Source organism: Synchiropus splendidus, chromosome 1 (genome assembly GCF_027744825.2).
Source record: "Synchiropus splendidus isolate RoL2022-P1 chromosome 1, RoL_Sspl_1.0, whole genome shotgun sequence".
Taxonomy (NCBI): Eukaryota; Metazoa; Chordata; class Actinopteri; order Syngnathiformes; family Callionymidae; genus Synchiropus; species Synchiropus splendidus.
Window position 1 is genome coordinate 13,873,604 of NC_071334.1, and position 25,274 is coordinate 13,898,877.

Below are 25,274 nucleotides of genomic sequence, written 5' to 3' on the forward strand. Positions count from 1 at the left end.
TCATAAAAAGATGCAAGTTTGTTCTGACACATTTACTGAACTACAATTAAACGTACCAACAATAAGCCACAGGAGGCCCTTTCTCCCTGTGGCAATAAAAACGTACAATTCATCTCTGAAAAATACACACTGAAGGATTCTTCTTGAACTGCAGTTTTGTGCACTTTATAATATTATTTCTTTTGAATTTATTGTGATATGTTAAGTGCGAACGTAATTTCCTTTGGGATTAATGACGTTTTTTTCTGATTCTGATAAACTATTCGCACTCAAATTGAAACGTCACGAAGGGAGGGCCGGTCAGGAACGAGGGAGGGCGTAGAAGTGTCAGGCGTCTAACTCAAATAGAAAGACTTTTGCACCTGACAGGGTCAACAGGATCAGTAACAAGACCATTTGTGTCCTTCTGTGGCGTCGTACACCTTTATTTTCTTCTGGAATCTTGGTTCAGGTTTGTCTTTGGACGCAGACCTGGTTAATTCAAGCAAAATGCCTGTAAGTATATACTGTTGTTGTATTTACAGACTAGACTTTCTAACTATTCAATATAGTGTGGTGGCTTTGTGGATATTGTACTTCACACCTTAAAAGTTGAACTTAGTTATTCTGTTATGAAAAGTAAGAAACGGGCATGTCTGGACTTGTCTCGTGTAGTTCCTCTGTCGGAGTATAGGGGGCGTTTGCCTCGTTTAGAACAGCCAGTCGTTGAAGTGACAATTATATTACAATGAGAATCGTGATGTTTCCAGCTCGCTAAAGACCTGCTGTATCCGTCCTCTGCGGAAGAAAGGAGAAAGCACAAGAAAAAGAGGCTGGTCCAGAATCCTAACTCCTACTTCATGGATGTCAAGTGTATGGGTGAGTGTGATGCCCTGTCCACACCACACCCACCTAATATCAAAAAACATCTTCTCAACCCAATGTGCTCGCATTTTCTCCAGGGTGCTACAAGATCACCACCATCTTCAGTCATTCCCACACCGTGGTGCCGTGCTCGGGGTGTTCACTGGTTCTCTGTCAGCCCAGAGGAGGCAAATGCAGACTAACCGCAGGTAAAACAACACATCAGTTGACCTGAAAATCAGAGCTATATCCCATCACTCATTGTTCTCTTCTGTCCATCCAGGATGTGCTTTCAGAAGGAAATTCTCCTAAATGACCTGCTTCACCGGAGCCAACATCAAACGTCATGGATCAATGAGAAACGTTTCTCTCATGGATTTGGTCCCTCAAAGAAACATTCCAAGAAGATGTTTGCATTAATAGAAACCATTTAGAAAGTCAACCAAGGGGTGAAGCATTTGGTCAGTTATAACAATGTAATGACAGAAAAGCAGTACACTGTGTCTTACTGTAGTTTTAGCATGACAGTAAACACCTTCCTTTCTGAAGGAAATCACTCCATTTTCTTTCACAGTGCTACCAGCCGGAGTAGTGACGTGATACAGCCAATATATGTTATCATTCAGGCACAGCTGCACTTTTTGTACCACCAGGAAGATCACTTATATCAATGTTAACAGCTAGCATGCTTTTTAAAGTGATTTAAAAAAAACGAACATTTGTTTTAAATTCAGCTGATGCTTATTAAGATAAGTACTTGTTTTTTAACAAAGTGATTTTGGGCTCTGATTAAAAATGTTGGTGTCCAATAACACTAGCTGAGACACAATTTGGTTATAAATAAATCTAAAAATGTAATGTTCCTCTTTAAATTAGCATGTGTCCTACTATGTGTGTGCATTCATGATATTTAAATAAAGACAGGATGCATGGCATGGATGTTATTAGATTCATAGCACAGTTGTAATGATAGCAAGTGATATTTATTGCAAACAGAACGCACCAAGGTCTTGATTTCTGTAAAACATTTATTAGTAGACACAGAAAGATGGTGGTGACGAATGGAAATAGGTTCTTAAATTCTAATTTGAAGCTACTTGAGGGCCCTGCTATGAGATACAGAAATGACCAAAATGAAAATAAAACACTTAACAATCCATGTGGTATGAGTGTTCTTTGGTCTTTTAAGTTCCTCTGGCATAAAAAGTGGTGAAGCAAAATTATTTTTAAAAAAAAGGGGGAAAGAATAAAAGCCATACAGAGAGAATTCTGCTTGTTAAGGGTGCAGTGTAATTAGAAATATTGTACATTTCAGCTACATCGTGGCAAAATGTTGGCAGAAACTTGACATCAAAATGGAAGGTCTTCACACATACACCGATGTTGATAATTTGTTATTTGTGAGTACAATTTCCAGCCAACATTTCAGCAAAAAAACAGGTGTCTGACGTTAACAACAAAATCTGAAGAAGAAACCTTCAAAATCTGTAGTTACTCACACTACCACGAGATGGCACTTTGGAGACGTCTGGCAAGGGACCTAAAATCATGACTTGACGAACAGTCAAAAGCATAAATGTGCCTTTTCGATAACAAATTGGGTTCATGATTTGACATTCCACAGGTTTTCAGTACCTGCCAAACGCTTTCTTAACAAGTGGTGATCGTTTCTGCAGCCAGGAGATACAGACGAGACTTTATTGTATAAAAAAAGGTAAAGTTGTGCTTTAAGAAACAAAGAAATATTAAACAAAACCATCAAGGGACAAGAATTAAGTTAATCCCATTTTAAACAGGAAGGAGAATTTACTGCTTGAAATGTGGAATGAAATCAAACGTTGCTGGAATGTGACACTCTCCGGTGTGTTTATAAGGTGTTCAGTTCGTGCAGGGTCTGGTCCAGGACTTGGTGCATACACAGATTGTCCTCCTTGGCCTGTGATAGTTTTTCTACAGAAATGGAACAAAAAAAAGAGGAAGTTACTGGATTATTAATAAATGAGTTCGAGCTTGTGACTCATTGTCAAGGCAGCACCCTGTGGAAGACAACCTCGACCTGCAAAGTACATGATAACTTGTGCTACATGCAAAAACCACACTGGTGCGCTGTCCCATGCAAAAACTCAGGTGGCAGGCAGGGTCCATTTTATAGTTGCTCCATTTTACTCCACTCGTAAATTCCTCATTATTGCGGTGATCTGTCTAACCAACCATCTAAAATTATTCTGAAGTTGTTGAACGGTCACTGTTTGTTTTTTTTTTGAGGGACAAGAATTAATGGTGAAATACACATAACTCAGAATTAAAGAATTTTAATTTTAAAAGAATACATGGAAGGGAAAAAGAAAGGCCTAAAAAAAGTTACAGTAAGAACTCGGAATGGACAATGAAAAACGTTTCTTTGGTGGCTGCACAAATACAGGCAAAGGGCTGCACTTTGCCCACCTGTGGTTTAGACTGTTCAGTTGACAAAGCAATATTTATACTGATTCAAATTTGTATTAAGCATAGAATATATCAAAATACCCTGGCAAGTTATGGGCGATGATTTTTAGAAGTGTATTTTGGGAATATTTGCGTCAATACTCATCTACCTCAGGAGTGGATTGTAAGGATATATGAGGTCAGTAAAACATTTTTGTTTTCTTGCTTGTTTTTTTTAATTCAATTTCTTTCTTTTCATTTGGTGTCGAACTGGTCTTCAGCAAAGGCAGTCGACGAGGTTCAACCCATGTTTCAAGACTGTGTTTGACATTTGCATTCCATGCCACTCTAGTTTGCATCCAGGTTTTTTCTTCAACAACCACCAGTTTAAAAGAGCTCTCTGTAGGCCCTGGTCTTGTAATACATACATTACAGTGGTAATAGTATGACGTTGCTGAAAGAGAACAAACTTGAAGGGAATTTTTTGGACTCTGCGGAGAGGAATGGAACCATCATAACATGGACGCTGCCTACGAGGCACAAAGTGACCTGATTTCACACACAGGTGTTTCAGCAACATGTCTGGATCCTCATGACTGAGGTTAGACGTGACATTTGCAGACCGTTGAACAGAACACACACAAGTGAGGAAGCTTCAAGAAAATCCCTCACCTTGTTGAATACACCAGTTTGATAAGATGGACAACAACCTCTTCCTGCTAATATAATATAAGAAGCTACACAAGTGATGAGGACCACGGCTTAGAATGGAAGACAAGAACTTTAATGTTCGTAGCAGAAGGTTCAGCCATGATGAGAAGTAGTTTTGCTTGCTTTGCAGACGACCATGAGAAAGAACAAAGAGCCTCTACAGAGATGTCATGTCATTGAGGGCATGATCCAGCTCCTCACTAATGGCCTTGTACTTCAGCTTCTGAGCATACAATTCATCTGGAGGTCGACAGGAAGAGCAAGCGGACGTCAAGGTCAGCAGCAAACAGAAGCCAAGAAGCAGGATGAGGAACAGAGAGAATCGGGAGGAAGAAGAAAGCACATACAGATATCAGGAGGGGTGGAGATGCAGAGACATCAGGTTAGAAAAATGGACATGAAATGAAAACTTGCAGGAAGAACAGCTGAAACATGTTTTATAAGCTCTTAATTTAATCAACCTATGATTGAACACAGAAAGTTTTTACTTATTTTAACAGTGTACATGTGCGCTCACCTTCCAGGTCATCGATCGACTTTTCCAGTTTGGCAACTGTCCTCTCAGCAAACTCTGCACGAGTCTCAGCCTGCCAAACAAAAACACACAAAGTTAGGCGGACAAAGAAGCGACAACAGTGACAGCTCACTTTTCATGTAGATATCATCAACCACAGAGTATTAAAAAAATTAACCAGAGAGTAGAGCTCACCTCCTTCAGTTTGTCAGTCAGGACTTTGATTTCCTCCTCGTACTTGTCTTCTTTTTCAGAGTACTGACAAACGACAGAGAATAAATTAAATCATTCTGTTTGTTTCGTGACACAATTTAAGTACTTCAGACGGCTCTTCGTGTTTCTCTTGTGACTCAATTGAATTCGACATTGAATATTTGGAATCGATTGCACTAACCACTAGCTTCATGAAGCGGAAATACAGTCAGTTACACAAAAGCTGTTGGATAAAGCTTCACACACCTGAAGATAAATGAAACTGTGAGTGAAATGTAGTTGTTTAGTTTTGTTCCTTAACGCAAAATTACTCAGTTATTTATCATCATAAAGCACTTGCTCATATCTTGTTCAGCACCGCTACTTTATATTCTAGCATGATAACAAAGGGTTAACTGGAAAAACAACAACTCAATTACAGAGTAATCGGTTTATTAACGGCTTATGTGTGTTCCCTAATCTCATATTCGTATTAGGAGGGACACAAAAAAAACAATCCAGTTAATATGAGGGTTTTATGATAAATTAATTGCAATTATCGTATTTCAATAACTGGCACCATAATGATCAATTTGAAGTTGAATCAGTGAAACATGTTCCTGTGATGACTGTTTGCTGCACAAAGTGCACAAACAGCATTTGCATTGCTTCTGTCCTGAAGTTCTTTAGACTACAACTTCCTGTCCAACAGTGCCATCTCATGTAGTGGCCTCATTATGGATGATTTGATTTGGCTAATGTGGTGCACAGATATAATCGCAGATACAATTACTGTTGTCTGTAATAAATGAATTGAACTTATTGTAACGTGGCAATGCATCGTTTAAGAATATTTGTTTTTGGCGGCGCCGCTGGTAAAAGAGTGTAATTGCAAGCAGTTTTCCCCGTCCTGCGTTTATTTCTTTATGAGATAAGACCGAGGCAAATCGGCGAAAAATGTCATCGCAAATGGCAAAAAAAACACTGTGAAGCTTATACTTGCAAAGAGACTCTAGAAACATGTGTGATTCCACATCAGGAATCAAACTGTCATTTAGCCAGAGAGGAGAGCCAGGATCCAGCAGGAGGCTGAAGCAGCTGACAGACCGTCTGACCCACATAATAAAACTTTATTTCAACTGCATGTTTGAGAATGGAGCAAAGGGGAAAGTTTTGACTTTTCCTGAATTGGTGACAGCAGACTGCTAGAATAACTTCCATGGCATTTTTTTTTACCTCAAACTATATTAATTGAGGCAATAATTAAGTAAGACATTGGTCACAGATGTGGCCTGGACACACAATTTCCCATCGCAGACGCACACATTTTAAGTCATCTCCTCTAAATCAGCTTTCAGAGAACACCAACAACTCACCTTCTCCGACTGGGCCTCTAAGGATTTCAGGTTATTGGTCACATTTTTCAGCTCCTCCTCCAGGTCACTGGCTTTACTGTGGATACAGTCAGACACAATTTCAGGTTCCAGTGCCAAATAGCAGTGTGTGTATTTGCTAAATATGCGGCCATTTACAGAATGTGTTTACCATTCTGAGAGCTCTGCCCTCTCCTCGGCTCTCTCCAGTTCTCCCTCCAGGATCACCAGCTTGCGAGCAACCTGTTACGATTTAACATGTTTCCATCAGCAAGATGTGTTTTTTGTCAATAAGGTGTGTCCCTCATCCAACCTCCTCATATTTGCGGTCGGCCTCCTCTGCAATGTGTTTGGCTTCCTTCAGCTGCATCTCCTGGATCTCCATCTTCTCCTCATCCTTCATCGCTCTATTTTCTATCACCTTCATCCCTCTGATAAGAAGTCAGATTATTATTCTCAAACAATGCAAGTTTACGTTGATAAAAAAAAAATACAACTAAAAAACTTTGTGTTACTCATCAACTCAACAGGAGTAGATTGGAGGGGGAAAAAGTTTCACTACTCTTGTCTTATAGTTTTTTTTCACAAGCATCTGGTGAGTTTGTAACCTCAAGTGTAATGGCTTCCTTTTGTAACAAAGACTGACCTCTCGCTCTCGTCTGCAGCCTTCTCAGCCTCCTCCAGTTTCTGCAGCGCTGTGGCCAGTCTCTCTTGGGCCCGGTCCAACTCCTCCTCCACCAGCTGGATCCTGCGGTTCAGAGCTGCTACATCACCCTCCGCCTGAGAGGAAGACAAAGCAAAGGGAGGGGAGAAAAAGATAAATTTAGGCCATTCATTTCAGTTTGAACTGTTCAAGATGTCACACCCCCCTCACCCTTCAATAAATCAGGGAGGCTCAGCAGGTCATTTGGGGTGTTAAGAAACAAATCTGGACACATAGTTGGCCACAAAGGTTTTCAAAACTTAATGCGCACGTGGACAAACAAAAACTGTTTTCAGTTTAGCAAGACGGAGAGCGACTTATGTTCCTGAGAGACTGAATTGAACTTTAAATTTGTTTGTCAAAGCAATCTACAACAAATACCATTGAGTGAACTGGACAATAAAATACATGCCAAATTAAGTTCTTTAAACCATGCAATTTTTGCAGGAAAAAGATATGACAAAAGACATGAAGGCAATCAAAGAGTAGGAGAAAAATGCACCCATATCAGAAAATTCATTGAGAGCATATCAGGGGGTAGTTCTTTGATTCAAAATCTGCTTCAGATTCAGAAAATAAAAGGAGCAACTTCACTCAAAAATATACTGTCACAACTTATTTGTAGACGAAGGGAAAGAACAGAATTCAACTAGACGATCACGTGATGCATTTCAATGACAGTCTATGATTCCTGTACCACAACCACAACCAGGGCTTGTTATAGCCAGTAGTAATTACTTCCTCGTCCTTTGCCAACCTCCGAAAACATTCCTGATGCGCCTGCATTCTTCTCCTTTTACTGCCACCAGGGTATCTCAAGTTCCCCGATCAATGAATGAGTTGTGAAATGGAGAGGCCGAAAATGATTTCCTTAAGAGGGCAGCTGCAGTTTCAGTCATGGGCTGAGATTTGAATGGTATTTCCATCCTCAGTGAGAATGAAGACGTTGACTGGTGAGTGTGGAGGAGCAATGGTTGAGTGGTTATCTGGGCTTGGTAAACAAGACAAAGAAAGGAAGGAGAAAATAAACAGACGAGTCCACATCCACTTCCTGTGACTCAAGACTAGACTAATATACCATGTGTTTTCACCCAATATATTAAAGAAAAGTGGTATAGAAATCGAAGAAAGACTGTGAAACCTGAAGAGACGACCATCATTCTTGAAACAAACAGGCCTCTGTGCACAGCTGCAAGAGTTATTAGGTCAGTGACTCATTAGCTAGTCTCTCAGTCCAGAGGTTAGTTTGCAAGTCAGAGCGACATGCTGAGTACAGGTGGTTCACTTTTCTTATATTAAAGACGTCTCTCTGAAATGATCACAATGAGATTAAACAGTTGTTAATGAAACATTTACTATGTATAGCTGTGTCATTTATCATGAAAAACTCAAATTCCTGGTTAGTGGGACAGACTTATCAAGCTAGTCAGCTCCCATAAGTATTGTCTGGGTTTTTTTTCCATACGCTTTTTAAGTAGTTCTAGTCCAAATAACTGGACTAGAACCAATTGTTTGTCAAGGCTTCCTGGAGTACATTGAGTCATTGTATTGCAATATTACAGTAGTAGATTAGAGTTAGTTCCACGGTGGGGAAATTCAGCAATATTATATAATTTTAATCCATTAGTATTATACAATATTGTAGATAACAACTTCATTAAGGGGTGAAGAAAAGTGCCAAGCAAAACATGCAATCAGGAAACACACTCTAAGATCCAGCATTCTAAGGTAGTATTCAATGTTCACAGATGCTTCATCTCATCTCAGCCCAACTTAAAGCTAAAACAAGTCACTCTTTCATTGAGATTGTTTCTGTAACAGGAAGTAGTCGGTGAATGTTTTGGTGTGATGAGTCGAACAAGGACAAAGCAAGGTGGCATGCAAACTTATTGTTACTGATTGATCAGATCACATCTGATAAGATGACTGTACTTAGCTACGGAACAATGATCCCAGAACTCAGCGGTGACATTGACTGGGGTGAAAAGGGCACATGATGCTCTGAGATAACGTACTTAACAGAAGCTTGTCGCACGGTGAATCCTCAACTGAAACTTCAGTGAGAAGGAACCATATTGAAAAAAAGTCTGTCACTGGTTACGTGATCAGATCATGTCGCAAGAATTCTAGCCACCAGATGTGACTTTCTGGAATGCTTTGCAAATGCATAATCATACCACAAACCTGAAATCTTGGCAAAACTGTGAAATAAATTCAAAGCCAACAGCAATTATCACCTACAATGTATGTTTGCTGAGAGTTAATAACTAGAGCTGAAGATCAGATGGAAAAAACATGCTTCAGGAAGGCGCGGCAGCCACGTAGGCAACGGGGTGAAGGGGTTATTAAGTCTGTTTGTCTTCAGAATAAATAGCTTTCCATTTCTGTCTCTTCCATTCTGTCACTGACTTAAGACTCAGGAAATGAAAACACTGTTTCCACCAGAGCACACAAGACCCAAATTTCATTTTTACATTTTTACCAAGGTTATAGTGAGTGAAACTGCAAAGATGAAAGCAGTCGGTCTTTCCATTCTCTAAATCGCTGCTCGCTCTCATTGTTTTTATTCTTGCCTTCCCACGTCACACCCAGCTGCACCCACTGCTGCCAGGTGAGGCTGCTGAGGCGAGACAGGAAACGTCTGTCTAAGCAGCCAAGATGTGTTAAACACAGCCCGCGGTGAACAGAGGAAAACTAGCCCAAAGCTGCATGAATGAATGAAAAGTCGTAAACGGCCGCTACATCTTGAATGCCACCGCACGCCTGCAGACGGCTGCTAGGTAACAGAATCTGACCACCTCCAAAAATTCTCACTTCCTTCCTGAATTCGGACAAAAGTGAGGTATACGACGTGTGCGCAAACAAACAGCCCTTTCACCAGCTTAAGGTCAGACCCAGTTCCACACACACAGCCAGACAAACAGGCCTATAATCACCAGTGAGAAACCAGCAAGTACCCTGACTCTGACTCGCACACAAGTAAATCCATGCTCTGCCCTGGTAATCAAATATGTAGGACCTGGTGTCTTCACATTTCAAGAATCTTACGGGGGGAATCCCCTTGAAGACACAGGCGACCTTGTGTTTCATTAAAAAGTATCACGTGTGCTCTCCTCCGCACGATCACTGACCCTTCGCCAAGAGTTATTCAACCAAACAATGATAAAGGCTTTTGTTAACGAAACCATGCATTTGGGCTAGCAGTCAGTGATAAACGAATTATTGTACACAATTTGAAATAAGTGCATCCAATTTTATAGACAACAATATATATATATATATATATATATATATAGTCTATATAAAACATCAATAGATTATAGTCTATAAAATTGGACAACACACATCGCACAACATGTGGTGTACAGTATGAGTGACGACAGGAAACTGTGACAGGAAGTCAGTTGTAGACATCCTGTCATTTTCATGCCAATCATGGTCATAGCGGGTATCTCTCGATATGACCAAACTGCTTCCTTAGTGCCCACTTTGTGATCTCCGACTGCCTGCGACACCAAGCCATATAAGGTGAAGCCAAGTCAAAAACAATGCCGGTGCTTCATACACACACGCTCTTTGATCAGTGCGTGCTTGCGCTACGTCAGAACGCAGCTGGTCAGTGAATCAGAACGTCAAAACTCACAACTCTGTCCATTTTTCAACATAAACTGATTGACGCATGTATAGAGCACAGCCCTCAGCGGACACAAAAATACCAGTGTGTATTAAACGTATTAGCAGTAGGATCAAGGACAAGTAAAGGAGGAATCTAATTACTATTGGATTCCAGGGCAGTGGGCTAATGAGGACCGCAATGCTGCCGAGAGTGTGAGGAAGTTTTTCCTGCCACTCATGTTCCTTATGATTCACACTTGAGGTACTGGGGTTTATATCTTATCTGTAGATATCTGTAGATAACCCAGATGTTACACTGTTTACATTTCAAGTGTTTGCAAAAGGAGACAAAAGACACAAACGTCTGAAAAAGGTCTTTAAATTATAACCACAAATGCAGGTGTAGACACACACATCGCCAGGTTAATAATATAATAATAATAATATTCAGTGCTTGAGAAACAGGTAGAATTTTTTGAGTGGTTCAAAAATACTGTAACGGAACCCCTTTTGTTGTGAGTATGAACAGCCCAAAAGAGAAGTCTGCTTGAAAGCTGGAATTTACCTCGTGGATTTTGAATAACTGGGCGGGTGATTAATCTTTAGTGCAGGTTAGAAAAACATCCAGAGGCAGTGAAAAGTTTCACACTCCAGTGTCCACCTGACTAAACACACTTCCAGTGAAACATAATGGTTTTGTGTTTGTAGTACAAATGAAGCGGCCGCCGACCATTTACATACCTCGACACTGAAACCACCACAGAGTCAATACAGGGTGACACTGCAGTTCTGTGCGAGTGGTGTCTTAATTCATTCCCGCTGTAAGCACTATGCAAATGTCGTAGCTTACATGAAGCAACTGACCAGCTCATGCAGCCACAGTTTAATCCCAACAGAACACAACTATACATCTACATACATAACTGGGGGTTGGCAAGCGATGTGTGCTCTTCTTCGTTGTTCAGATATGGAGCAACACAGCGCCACTGACAGGACTGGCAAGTACCTACATTTTCTAAGGCAGGAAACCCTGATCATGTAACAAATATTATCCGATTTTCAATTTACAGGTGACCAAACAGTACATTTCTTTCACTGGCTCCATGCACAGAACTTCAGCGTTGTCCACAACACAGAAGCAGAGGAGTGAGTGACAAACTTTGAGGACAAAAGAGGGAAAACCTCTATCATCAACTCATGTGTTTAAGAAAGTTGTGCCTGCAGAGCAAGCTGGGGAATCACTACAATTCATCCCTTATGGTGTGAGCTGTGCAGAGTACTTGAAGTAGTGTACACAAAAAATAATTAACTGACAGTGTGTGGTGACTATGTGTTATTATCAGCAACATCCCGGGTTAAACAGGAAAATGTTGTGTTTACTTCAGCTGAAATTATGTAATGCTGCTAGTATAAGTTAATGCTGCCTTCAATACTGTATTTCAAACCACAAGAATGAACATTTCAACACGGAAAGGAAACACTTTTATTGGGAGCAATTAGCAGTTGTCATTTTTCAGTTAAATCTACTTTATACAAGCAAAATGTTGTGGTCAGCGATTCAATCTTAAGGTTATATGGGGAACCAGAACCATTCAATGTAGTTTTAGCTTCAACTGAAGTCTAAATGTGTTGCTGATCTTTGCTTGTCATAGCTTCCACTGGAGACACATTTAGATTAGCAAACACTCCAAACTATGAAACACTGGTCCTGAATAAACGGAGCAAGTTTGCTCATTTTACATTGTGACACACATAATGTGTTGACTCCCAGTCAACCAATGGGGACAAAGAGCATTTAAAAGTTCGGATAAACCCCTGGAAGTGTTTGTCGCTCTGGGCAAAATCCAGAGACAGGAAGTGTTGGGAGTAGAAACACAGGAAGCTCAGCACCACAGAGGCGGTCGACATCCTGGGAGGGGCTGCTCTGGATGGAGGAACCATTTCCCAGAGATGCATAAATGAGCTAAAATAAGCCTCTCTTGTTATCTAGACCGGACCACACTCTTACCATAATCACCATATCAAAGCCCCAGTCATCTTTGTTTTCCCTCTCATCCAAGCTAGCAGGGGTCAACTTCATCTGTCCCGCCAACATGGAGTACGAGCACTCCATATATCTCTGAAGGGTGTATGTTTTAATCTTGTTTAAGGATCTGTTTCATTCTCACTTTGACCTCACACTTCAAGCAGTGATGCATTAGCTCAAAAATGTCAGATATGTTCCAGTCTAGATCCACCGGTGCTCTAATAAAGGCTTTTCTGTGCCAAGCATTAACTGCAGGTCTCCCTAATTGTTCACATGTGGAAACACAGGGCTCTGCCACACACACACTTTGCCCCGCTTGACTTACCAAGGAGTGAGGCATTTAGGCCCTGAAGTCTTTTACAAGAATGATATGACTGACCACCTTTATATTCTTTATTGCTCAGCCTTGAAATAGTGCGAGAAAAACTACACCAAGGGATTGAGCAGAAATCCACTATAATACTTTTAGAATGAATGAAGTCATCGCTGAAGAGTCACAAGTTGAGCAAACTTCCCAGTTACTTAACACACTGTGCGACAAAGAGCTGCTCCTTTCATCATCGCTGCCCTCATATCTTTACAGCTACACCTTCCACTCCCACTCCCTTGAATCTCCGTCCACGTCCTATCATTAACCAGCTCAGGATACACCATAAAGCCACATGTAAAACCGCTGCTAAGCATTTTCCGCCAGCCTCTGCCAGTAAAAAAACTTGGTGTGGGCTCATTCGTGAGTGGAGCAGGTGCCAGAAATGCCCGAATGACTTCAGCGTTGTGCAATGAAACAATGAGTGGAGGTTCACGCCTCATCTGTTATTGTGTCGTTGAAGGCTCACTCATGATAGGTCTGCTTATAGGGAGGCGATCCTTTAACATATCCCAGCAGCGCACTTTAGTGGTATGTTCCTTTTAATAAAATACAAGTTATGCACAGTAGAATCCCTGATCCCACCTACAGTTTCTGATGCATCGGGTCATGCATGATTCATGTACGTCAGTGTCTGCATGGGAGAAGCCTTTGGAGAAGCCTGTGTAAGTGCAGATCGTAGTAAGTTTCTCATAAATCAGATAAAAATCAAATCATCACTGGACAAACTTGAATCAGGGTCGCTGATGCAAGATTTCGAGCTCAAGTCTACAAACTCTCACCTGGCCGGTTGGAGACAAGGTTCACGGCTCAAGATCTGAATCAGTGTCACTACCTACAAATGCCACTATTGAGAGTTTGTGATGATAAAAATGCATTTTAAAAAATGCTAAATCATTGTCTCAGATTGTGGCTCTGCTAAGAAGGGTGGGCAGAGTTACTGCAGGGTTATTGCAGTTCAGCTGACTGCTAATACATGAACTTCAATTCTGGCAATAGATGGGAGGTCTAGTGGAGTCACACCGATGTTTACAATATTTCAGAGCAGAATTGAAATTAAAACAGCAATAGCTAAAAAACAGAGCAACCTCTAGCTGAAGCACTTCATTCTGGAGTTGCTTATCATGGCCATTTTGGGATTCAGCTTGACACCCCCGATATATAGTTTTGTTTCTTGGCATTGATCGTAACTGGATAAAGATAAAAATGAATATAACATAATAACATTAATAGTTAAACAGAAAGTACTACTGAACCTGAACAATAATTCCAAAATAAGACACTTATTATTGATTTTATTTGGTTGTGACATTACCAAGATACTAAAAAATCAAACCTTTTGAATCAGCAATTTCTTTGTCAATTGCTGAATAAAGTTGTGAGGGAATGCTGAATGCAGGCCATGCTAAACCATTTCAAGTACTGCACATGTTGCAGTCGCTTAAAATCCTGAGATAACTTTGTGTGCTTTAGAGATTTAAAAACAATGATCCCAACTGCTTCTGAGCTGTTGGCCAAATAAAGATAAACCTTCTATTCCAATGAAAGCATCTCAACAATTCAGACACCAAAAGGACTGTAAAAACAATCTGCTCATAATGGGGAAGAAAGCATCAAGATCATCACCACACCAGTGGCTGACTGGTGTCTTTCTAGATAGCAAGGAGCTGTGCAATACAACACAAAGACAATGATACTGCCCCTTAAACCCCATGTAAGTATGCTTAGTTATTAATAAATCAGTTGTTACAAATCATCGTTCGGAAATATGTCGTGATAGCAGAGATTCTTGTGGAATGAAGTTGAGCTAGAAACTACACTTCATTCTGCAGCTTGATAATTGATAGACAGTCAAGCAGCAGTTGTGGTTGTTTACACTTGTGTCATCAGATAATGCTTATCGATTCTGTAGAAAGCCGTCTGTCACTGCGGTGAGTTCCTCAGTTCAATTCTCGCTTAATTCTTCTCTCAGCATGACACCAGACCAGGTGGTAGATTATACTGGGCCCTTATCAAAACTCCAACTGGCACAGAAAGATAGGGCAGGTCTTAAATCCCAGTGGCTGCAAAACTATGTCACTTTTCAGCAGTTAGGTTGGACTATGCAGAATCATATCATTTCACTGCCATGAATACATGTGATGTATTACTCCATTTATAAGAGAAATTCTTCTTCATCTACTTGATCACACATTTTATTATTATTTTTTTTTTAGCATGTATTCTGATGTAAATATGGACAGTCAGCGTTGAGTTTAAGCAGTATATTTTAATTTCCACCTATTTGGTTTCAACTGTTTGGTTTTCATCTTTGCTTTTCTACGTCACCTGCCTGTTGTAATTACAATAACTTTCTCAGATGTGACCAGGACAAGGATTGGCGTTTTTGTCTTTGTCATGAAGCTGTTCATCAGGAAACTGGCGAAGAAATGCCCACGGTACCAACTGCTGATCTTCATTCTTCACATCTTTGTGTGTATCTGATATGTCTGCTTTTACATCAAGGTAAGTTAAACTGGAATAATTTGTGGATCTACACAAAACGTCAGGTTGCATCTGAAATATGCCACAGTAATGTGAGCCAAAACGCTGGACGCAGTATTAGAGGGTGCAGTGTTTAAAATGGAGTTCGTAAAAATTAGCCCTAGTATCCAAAATGAGTTCGCTCCACACAGCCATATCACTCGAGGCCTGTATGCACTGCGCCTGCGCACTGACCTAAAGGAATCCAAAACTTTTTTTTTCCATCAGACCAACGCCTTACATTGTGGCACAATCACGCCCGCGAATGAATCGATGACACCTACGTTTGGAACCAATACGACTCCCAGCCACTTGTTGCTAACATTCCATCAACAAAATACACCGGTATAAGTCGAAACTGATCAGTAAAAGCGGGTCAAAAAGGCAACCAAGCGCCCAGTAGAAACGGAATGAGAGTCTCACTTTCTCCCGGAGGTCGCGTTCACTGTCCAGCTCCCGCTGCAGGACCTGAGCCCGGTCCTCGGCTTCGTCCGCTTGCTGCTGCAAACACTGGATCTTCCTCTTCACAGCATCCAGGGAGTTTATACTGGCCATTTTGGACGGCTTTGAGGCTTAATTTAAGACTCGACGAGTAAAAAAAAACACTATAAAGACGGCGTCACCACTGTACAGCAGCAAGAGAGTCTCCTAAAAAGTGGTCGTTTGTTTAAAAAAAAAGGGAGTTTGTGGCGTTTGAAGAAGAGAGGGAAAATCCTTTGGAGGAGTTGGGAATGTTAGTGAGGCGTTCAAGTGCAAGAAAAGTTATATAACCAGGAAGCGTCCAGGTGTTCCGCGAAGCTCTCTTTCAGTTGACGAATGTGTGAAGATCAAAAGCTTCCTCGGGAATGTGAAAGTTTTGGTCCTTGTGATAGAGGAATGGAGAGGAGTGGAAGAGCTGCGCCGAGAGAATAGCGGAGAGCGCCAGACTGAAGAGGCCGGAGGAGGAGAGCGATGATTGGGACGATGAAGTCAGAGGAGGCGGGGCGAGAGTGTGGCCGCGATCCCTGGGATGGTGTCGCTCCATGGATCTCGGTCAGAAATGGATCACAAACATAGGGTGTAGGGTGTAGCTTAAAGTGTTGTCTTTCGACTGCTTTCTGTTTTGAATTGTAATTGTCATCGTCTGACAGAGACCCAGTCAGTCACTCTGGAGAATATGCGTGTTTTTAAACGCTGCTTTGATTCTAAATGATCAAATACAGATTCGTCTGGATCACTTTGTTAATGTCTTTTTATTTAACTTCTTCAAAATTTCTGAACTCGGATAAAATTGCAATGTAATCGTCATTTGTATAAAACCAGGAGAATTCTGGTCAAATCAATAATCGAATATCAATAATTTAATTTCGAAACTCAAGTTTTGATGAAGTTACAACAAAGTACTTACTGCTTGAGTTGTGTGAAAATGTTCACAAATAGCAGTACTTCTAGGACCAAAGTCCAACTTTGTATCTCAAAACATGACTCCAAAATTGTATATCAGATCATGTTTGTCGTATTACTAGTTTTTGTTCTGAGTAAGCTTACATCCATGAAATGCGGTGACCAAACCCCCAAACATATTTGCTGAAATAGTAGCTAAAAACCTATCATTAAAGTGTGTCATTATGGTGTGATTAATGGTTATAAAAAAATACCATAATTATCATCAGTGTTAGGGCTTAGTCTTTAAATAGGGATAAGGCTTTTGTTGCTATAAATATAGCCTCAAATTGTACTGTGAGGAGCGTCACCAGGTTTGGCCAGTGGTGTGCTTTTGGAGCTCTGGAAAACATCCACCTGCAAAACTGGTGCCACAACCTACTAATGTTTTGTACTTGATTTCCGTTTGTCTCAACCAACTGGTGAAGCCCATTGTGGATATTATAGATTTTCTTTACAGCTGAGGTTGGCGCTGCTAACACAATGTCTGGCCCTATCTCGGTTAAACCAAACAAATCCACAGTTGTCTGCAGTATGCAGGTGACAAAAGTCACTTTCACTGCATGAAGCCGATAAGAACATTTCAATAAAGTGTGTTGCTATTGAAAACACATAAGCCGACCTGAAATCTGATGGCTGACTCTTGTGATAATCTTGCTCAGACAGTTAGTGTTGATGCATTGTTGTTTTAGAGATTATCTCACTGGAAGAAGTGAGCATTCGTCATTTACCACCTGCTTGTTTGTGTACATAGCTGCAGTGTAGGTGTTGTGCAGATTGACGCTCCACATTCCACAAAGTGGCATTTGCGTAAACATGGAGATCTGATCGTTCTCGAGCAACTTTGGAGGAGGAAAAAAACTCCTGCAAACTCTCAACTGGTGCATCTCTTGCACCGGAAAAGCTGGAAGCATTGATTTCATTAGACACAGAAGTGAGGGTCTCCGTGTTTGCCTTAGCTACATTCCTGACATAGCACAGACCCCCCCACTGGCACCCTCCCCCTGTCCGTCCCCTGTTCTCCCTGCAACACAGTACAGTTTCCATCCTCAAATAAGTGATTGTTTCCAGCAAGAAAGCAGTTTTGAGCCTTTGCTCAGCCTCTCTGTGAAGTGTGCTAATATTGTCACTGAAGGTTTCCACACATGGTCCGACTGCTGGAACTGGCAGGAACTGTGGTGACCTAAATATCAGAACCGCCAGTGAATCATGGCGATTATGCTGAGTGACTGTTGCCTCTTGTGGTCGGTGTTCACATTTCCCAGCCGCCCTCAAACGTGTCATACTTTCTCACTGAATTCATGCTAGTCTGCTGTGGAAGTTTTGATGAAGTGAAATGATCTCAGAGCTTCATTATACTTTAAATGCTGTTGTTTTTTTAAACTTTTCTTTAACTTTTCATTTTTGTTTAACTTTTTCAGGCTTTTGCATTTATGCCAGTTTGGTGATTTGCATGTTCAAAGGCTCAATATAGTTCTGACATTCTTTTTAAATGATTGGTTGTATTCACAAAATACTATTCATTTTAATCACATCACCCTAACATTTGTGTCTGTATCCACTGTATTGAATAAATGTAACGCCGGGTCGCTGCATCATTTTTATTGCAAACATTTTTATTCTGCATATGCATCTAACTCAAGTCTTAGGGGACAAACCCAACCCACCAAGCCTTATTTTGCGGTCCTCATAGAGCCTGGAATTGATATGTTGGGCTTGAAATTAGACAATATTAATTTGAGCAAGCTTTCACTAATACTTGATGAATTTGAAGAATGAGTTTATAAATACAGACAATTGATTCCAATATATACATAATAAATTGATTCCATTATATACATAATATATATATGAATATTCTTGAGTCCAGGAGGAAACTTTGGAGGAAACGTGCTGTGAATCAGTGTTGACTGAAAATGTATATTTTGATGCCAAACATAGGTTTGTTGGCATAAATGCAGATTAAAACGACTCACACCAAAATTTAAAGACATCGTTAAAAAAAAGAAGTCTGCTGTTTGGTTTCCTTGTAAAAAACATTGTCTCCTATCAACTGCTCAACAAACATGTTCCTGTGACCATCTTTTTTTAAATAAGTGTTGTTTTTTCAGGCTAAATTAGCCTGAAGCATTCAAGGACACCATCACTCTAACGTTGCTTGTGTTCAGTTACTTTAGATTGACACAGTGATAAAACATGTTTTAGGGAGGTGATCAGAAAACCTTTCTCTTTCCGTCTTGATAGAGACTTTGACATGAAGTAGCTATTTCCCGGCATCATAAGAGGACACACAGTCATTATAGTGTTTTCAATCTTCGTCTAATCCGACTCTTCATGCTGAGAGACGCCCAGATAGTTCTAATGTACCGTATATCTTCCCTCTGGTGCATCTTGGAATCCCATTATTAGGACTTTCCACACGTGGCACAGAGACTGCACGTTGTGGGGTAAGGGTTTTTTTTGTCTGACTACTAACAGTGAAGTCTACAAAAACACTCTCAGAACCAAACTTTTGTCACTCCAATGAATGAATGAATGCGATGAGCTTCACCATCTTAATCCTGAGTAAAAAAGACATCTTCCTGGGGCCCGCTTGACCCACTTTACGTGAGTCTCCGCAGAACTATTCCCAGAGTTTGTTTAATCAGCGTGTGGGGATAATCCACTGTGTCTTGGCTTCAGTCTGTAAATCAGACACTTCCCTTCTGTCCTTTGTGTGTAGAGCAACGCTGCACTTCCATGGGATATCCTTGCCAGGACCAAGACAATGCCACGACTCTAGTGAAGTTTTGACTACGAGAATTGAAATTCAAACACCATTAGCCAGGCTGGGTTCTTTGAGTGCTATGGCCTGATCAATGGCAGCCTCACTGAATGCTCACCCAGTGATAGTCTTGTGTCAGAGGTGAAAATCTAAATACACGCATCTTGTGTGTGTTTATCTTTCAAGAGTGGGTGAACTGGAATCTCTCAGTCTCTGAAGTCCACCCAAGCGTTCACGGAGGATCAAAGTAAAGCCACAGCTGGCAGGAGCTTAGGAGCAGTCCAGCTGTGGCGTAATTGCCACAGCGTTTCTACAGTGCCAAGAAAACCTGTGTGTTTCGCTATGTGTGTTCAGTTAAGCTTTCTAAGTGTTTTGTGGTGAAGAATAGTGCTGTTCCTCAGAAGTGACACTTTTTGGCTTTGGTGCACTCACGTCTGCAGCTTTCTTCTCAGACAATTCCAGTTTCTCCTGAGCGTCTTTCAGGCCCTCTGAAAACTTGTCCAGTTCATCCTCCGTCTGCTTCATCTTCTTCTGCAGGTCCATCAGTTCTTCTTCCAGCTACGGAACAGAAACAGTTAATACACTGTACCTACACAGACATTTAAACTGGGGATACTTGTCCTTATCCATTAATCTTTATTTTATTTTATTTTATTTTATTTTATTTTATTTTATTTTATTTTATTTTATTTTATTTTATTTTATTTTGAAAAAGTGCCTGCTCCTACCACGTGCCCCACAATGCATTATAACAGATGAAGAAGCATTATAGGAGTTAAAGCTTTGAATCTGATTTACATGTCTGATTAAAATGATCAGTTCCGGAAATGTAAATCTTGTTTGGTCCCAAAAGAAACGGGACACTACTGCTATCGACTCTGCATACTGTGTTATGAATACACATAGAGAGTTACATTTGTGAAAAAAATGAACTAAAATATTTCCACCGTGAAATAACATTTTTGTTGGTTCATCTTCAAATCTCAGTGTTAATGTTTCTGCCCCAGGCACCATGTTGGAATTTGGAAACATTGATGCTTTGATACCAACCAGCTTGACAGTAGTTTGCACCACCATGTCCTTCTGTCATGTTTAAAAATACTGGTGTTGTCAGTGACAACACTTGGATCCGGCCTTCGGTCTGCATGCATACATTTGCACGTTCGCTGCACCTTTTTATGAGTGAAAGATTTATAAACTCTCAGGCTAACTTCCTTTCTTGGAGCTCATTTGGAACCTTGGTGGTCTAACTTAAGAAGAACCTTTATTGACAAGAGCAGGTCTCAGGATCTCGAGGGATTCTCCCAAACAACTAATTTCAAGGTCAGTCCTAGTCCATGTCGGTGCTGTGACTCACATCACTGCTGCCAGATGGTTTGTTCTCATGCCTCTGTGATTGTCAAAGATTAAAGTCCCATAAAGTGAAAGTCATGGAAATATTCAGAAGCAGCTCTGCCAGCCAAACCCAGAGAGTTAAACCAAGGCGCATAAATGGTCCATCAGCGGTCAGGAATGCTGTATCACCACACTTGACATCAGGGTTTGAGTAGTTCTATACATGTCTATACACTCGTGGACAGATTCATTGTTTCATGAGATCATTTGTGATTGTTGTGATTGTTATACCTTCAAATAAACAGGATTAGGAAAAGCTAGCTTGAACAGGTTTTACTGCTCCTCCATTATGAAACCATGAATAAGCCTTACCACCCACAGCTTTTGCATCAACATTGTCAGTGTCTGTTGGCTGTTGATGGTTGCATGCTACCATAGGACCAGAACTGAAGGGCAACCATATAAATCACAAAATATGTAGTAATGTAAAATGATACACAAAGTCTTTTTCCCCTAATATACATATAGCAAAAAAAATGTGGGGATACATAGCAAAATACCTCTCCAGATATGCAAATCATATTTTCAGAGTTCAATTTTTATGTCTTAGTATTACTGTATGGTTATTATCTTCATTATTATGATTTTGTTTTTACATGTTAGAAATAAACTGCTTCACTCAGAATAGTGTCTGCACATATTATTTAACATCAACAAAAAACAATGCAAAAAAAGCTTTTATTTTGATCCTCATGATGATTTAAACACCTGCACTACAAGTACTATGCTATACGATACATAATGGTTGATTTGTTTACATGTAGAGGGTCGTGATTGCTTTACTTAGAATTAAAAACATAAACATTTAAAAGATACGTCGACATTTTCTGACTCACTTGTTTGCATTTGTCTTCAGCAGCCTTTTTGTCCGTCTCTGCCTGCTCCGCCCGGTCGATTGCATTCTCCTTGTCCAGTTTCAGCATCTGCATCTTCTTCTTGATGGCCTCCATGGTGGCTGCGTGTTTGGATTTCCCTTACTGAGATGATGGATGAGGGCTTTAAACCTGAAGTCTTGGGCTTTGTTGAGATGATGGGGAGCTGAAGGAGAACTGAGGAGAAGAGGAGAACCTACCCAGGTGGTGGGTGACTAAAAGTAGTCTCAGTTCATCCCCTCCTTCATGGACACTTTCGACATCCCTCCCTCTTTCCCTCCATCCAGTCTTTCATCACTCAAGCCCATCACTCTCTCTTCCCGAGTCCACTCCACTCTGACTCCTTGTTTATCACGCACACTTGTTCCCGTACACACTTAACCATATCTCCCCACTCATGCATGCACCACACTCGCTCTCCTTCGATCTCCTTATTTGGTTTTTGACTTCAAGCTCAGGATCAGATGGGAATGAGAGTGAAGAGCAGGTTTCCACATTTATTCCTCCGTCAGCAGATAAGAAACATTGCTGACATGCCACACATCAACATGGTGGCCCTCCAGAGTTCGGTGAGAGAGCAGAGCATGAGAGGAGGACCATGTGATAGTTGACGTGGACGTTTCAGTCACATTTGAACTCATGAAGTCCTCTGATTTCCTCCAAGTTGATCCCCTCAGTTGCCTCAGCCTGTAACTGAGTACAAAAAACAGAGCAGTGCAGAATATTGCCAGATCAGTGGACAAAAATGTTAGTATACTGTACATGAAATACTGAAATAATAAGAAAAAAGTATTATATTATATTATATTATATTATATTATATTATATTATATTATATTATATTATATTATATTATATTATATTATATTATATTATATTATATTATGTATTTATTATGTAACACACATTGTAACATAAAGGACATGAGACAGACACAAGAGAAAATCAAATGGACCTCCATCTCAGCAACACTGAGACACACGCATTACACACAGCAACATGTAATCACAGTTTGAGGGAATAAGGAAAGTGGCAGATGATAATCATCGTCAGAGCACTCCTTTTCAAGCACACCAAAATGTCAAACCAAATGATACCTATGATATATGTGAAATACCAAAACCTTCCACCAAAGAAAAGTCTTCAATGGAATAGATCATTTCGGTAACATAGCAAGTGCTTGTACACAACGGGACAGACGCATTCACTGTTCTAACCTCAACAAATCCCAGCCGCATTTCATCCTCTCAGCATGTGAACCTGAGATATAACCAGGTGGCCTGACTACAATTCTGCGTGCAAACACTGAACTATTGTCTTTAACTGTGTGCGCAGAGAATTACCGATGTAATGTGATGGAATTAATGAGGAACATTCATGTACTTGACTAACTTGTCTTTCTGACCCAAGTTAGTTCACTGGCGCGGCAAAAAGGTTTTGCTTTTCCCATCATTCACTTTTGTCTCACAAGCCAATTGTGGTCATGTTGTTTGATATTTCAACATCCATTCACAGGTTTCAGGTGCGAACAGTCGTGTTTGTCTCACGTGAGTGTTTGTGTGATCATCATGACGTCATGCTGATCATCATCATTGAAGCTTGCGCTGCAGACTCAAGTCATGGAGAAGAGCCACCTCAGTGTCTGTGTTTATGTGAGTGTCATCAGAGTCCAGGTGTTGCCTCTCACTGTGAATCATGTTTCCTGCCTGAAGCTAATGCAGTCTACATGTATATGCATGCAAAGCTGATGGTTTCTCCTGGTGGTTCAGTTGCAAAACTCATCACGCCTTATGTTCTTAGGAGTCAGTCCAGTGAGTCTGCCTCTGCGGACCATTGGTACATTATAAATCAAGAACAAATCGTAAACTTGCATTATACTCTTCTGTTAAGATTAATACCTAAACAAATATATGGATTAGACTTTGACCTTGACAAGGTGTAACAGTTGGATACAATATTGAAGCATGAAATCATTGTCTTGCGGGAAAGAAACCTTGGAGAGTTTGTCTTAATGTCTCCTCGAGGAGGAAGAAGTCAGAAATAAAATATCTGCACTTATTATTCACAAATGAACTGTGAACTTTCTGCTTCAGACACACATTGGGCCAGCACTTGATGAATCATGCCGACGTTTTGGGGAAATGAGCTCATGTGATCCAGAGATAGGCTCCATGGGAATATGTGACAGGAAATGAATGACAATTCCAAATTAGGGTTTTGAGGAAACCATCATAAGAGCCAAAAACTGGTTCCTTCTTGTGAGAGGATGCATCATTGATATTGAATAGTTGTGTAGCTGGGTTATGTGTTAGGTACTGAAGTTTAGTCTTTACTTCTATATTAATGTGTGAGTCCATGACAGTGTTTCCTGCTTAACTTAAGTGACCTCCAAACCTAGGTGTAAGAAATGATGGACCCCATCCTAAACACCAGAGTTACTGGCTAAAAGCATGTCTAGACAAACAGACGTCCAATGCCAAGTCTAAGACCCACCAGTGCGATCAAGCGAAGAGAGCCAAATTGGTCACACTCTGAATCGCTGTCATTTTGATGCTTCTTTGTCAGTGCCCAAACCAGGACAGACCACTCATGCCAAGGAGCTGAAAATGCACATGAGAATCCTTCTGTTTTTACACTGTTTCATCTTTAAAAACACACATGTGGTGGGATGGATTTGGAGCATAAGTGATGAGGTAATATAATGTAGAAAGGGTGGAACAAGCGTCAGAATTGACCTGTTATATTCTAATCCTGCAGAAATAATTGTGTTATCACTCAACTTGTTTATTGTTTTGCCATTCTACTGCCACATTCCTCACTCCCCTTTTCATCTAACCTACATGCCTTGCTTCCACACCCATCTTTACCTTTCCTGCATGACCGTGTGTTCACCTCATGTTAAGTAAAGTGGCTAAACATACACACATTGAAAAATCTAGCTGTGTGTGTGTGTGTATTGGGGGGTGTAAACCTCAGTGAGAGAGAGAGAGAGGGTGAGGATGGGCCTTGCCTCCAGCTACAAGTCAGAGAGAGGAAAAGACCTCCCACAGGAAACCAGAGCTCCACTCCACATGGCCTTTTAAGGTAAAAACTCCCCAAAATCTCCTGACTGAGGAATGGAGCCAAGATATAGTCATATTTAAAGCTGCAGCGAGAGAGAGAGAGAGAGAAAGAAAGAGAGAGAGAACTCAGCTGACTCCAGATGGAATATACTTAAAGCAAACACAATCATTATTTGTGAGCCAAAACTGCTGCTGATGGCAGATCGAGGCCAGTCTGAAATAGGTGTGGGAATTAGACCAGTGTCTTTTCTTTACAACAATTAACTTAAATTGTTTACCTTCGATACTTCCCCAAACAAAACTACCATGAGTGGGTTGCCATTCACATCTGAGGAGTGAGGCTCAGTGAGAAGTATGAGAAGTTTGAGAGTCGGATGAGTGGACAACTGTGGGCCTCAGGCAGGCTCCTTGGTATGTTCCCTCTTCATTGTAAGGGGTTACGACTAAAAGCAGACGTAATGTAAGTTG

At 40.7% G+C, this 25,274-nt stretch overlaps 3 protein-coding genes across 6 annotated transcripts in view; 2 read left to right on the forward strand and 1 right to left on the reverse strand.

The window, feature by feature from the left end:
- The first annotated feature begins 280 nt into the window (after nt 1-280).
- On the forward strand, nt 281-2,018 carry LOC128752008 (40S ribosomal protein S27-like). The gene is made up of 4 exons (XM_053853040.1): nt 281-495; nt 750-858; nt 942-1,052; nt 1,127-2,018. The coding sequence occupies exons 1-4, from the start codon at nt 490-492 to the stop codon at nt 1,153-1,155; spliced, it is 255 nt and encodes an 84-aa protein (XP_053709015.1). The 5' UTR covers nt 281-489; the 3' UTR covers nt 1,156-2,018.
- Nucleotides 1,854-22,080, reverse strand: tpm4a (tropomyosin 4a). Of its 4 annotated transcripts, none has more exons than XM_053853034.1 (9): nt 21,709-22,073; nt 19,910-20,035; nt 6,704-6,837; nt 6,371-6,488; nt 6,230-6,300; nt 6,061-6,136; nt 4,688-4,750; nt 4,496-4,565; nt 1,854-2,793 (listed from the first exon to the last, which is right to left on the reverse strand). In XM_053853034.1, the coding sequence occupies exons 1-9, from the start codon at nt 21,820-21,822 to the stop codon at nt 2,711-2,713; spliced, it is 855 nt and encodes a 284-aa protein (XP_053709009.1). In that variant the 5' UTR covers nt 21,823-22,073; the 3' UTR covers nt 1,854-2,710. The 4 variants fall into 4 exon arrangements, with proteins under 4 accessions (XP_053709009.1, XP_053709010.1, XP_053709011.1 ...); XM_053853036.1 differs by lacking the exon at nt 1,854-2,793 and adding an exon at nt 4,030-4,218 and having other exon boundaries at nt 21,709-22,080; XM_053853035.1 differs by lacking the exons at nt 19,910-20,035; nt 21,709-22,073 and adding an exon at nt 15,715-16,238.
- Nucleotides 22,081-23,266: 1,186 nt separating this feature from the next.
- The window catches only part of si:ch1073-396h14.1 (disintegrin and metalloproteinase domain-containing protein 10), a 30,182-nt gene continuing 28,174 nt past the window's right edge, over nt 23,267-25,274 (forward strand). Inside the window, exon 1 of the mRNA XM_053868387.1 lies at nt 23,267-23,396. The gene's annotated coding sequence lies outside the window, so the exon portion shown is untranslated. The remainder of the gene's footprint in view (nt 23,397-25,274) is intronic.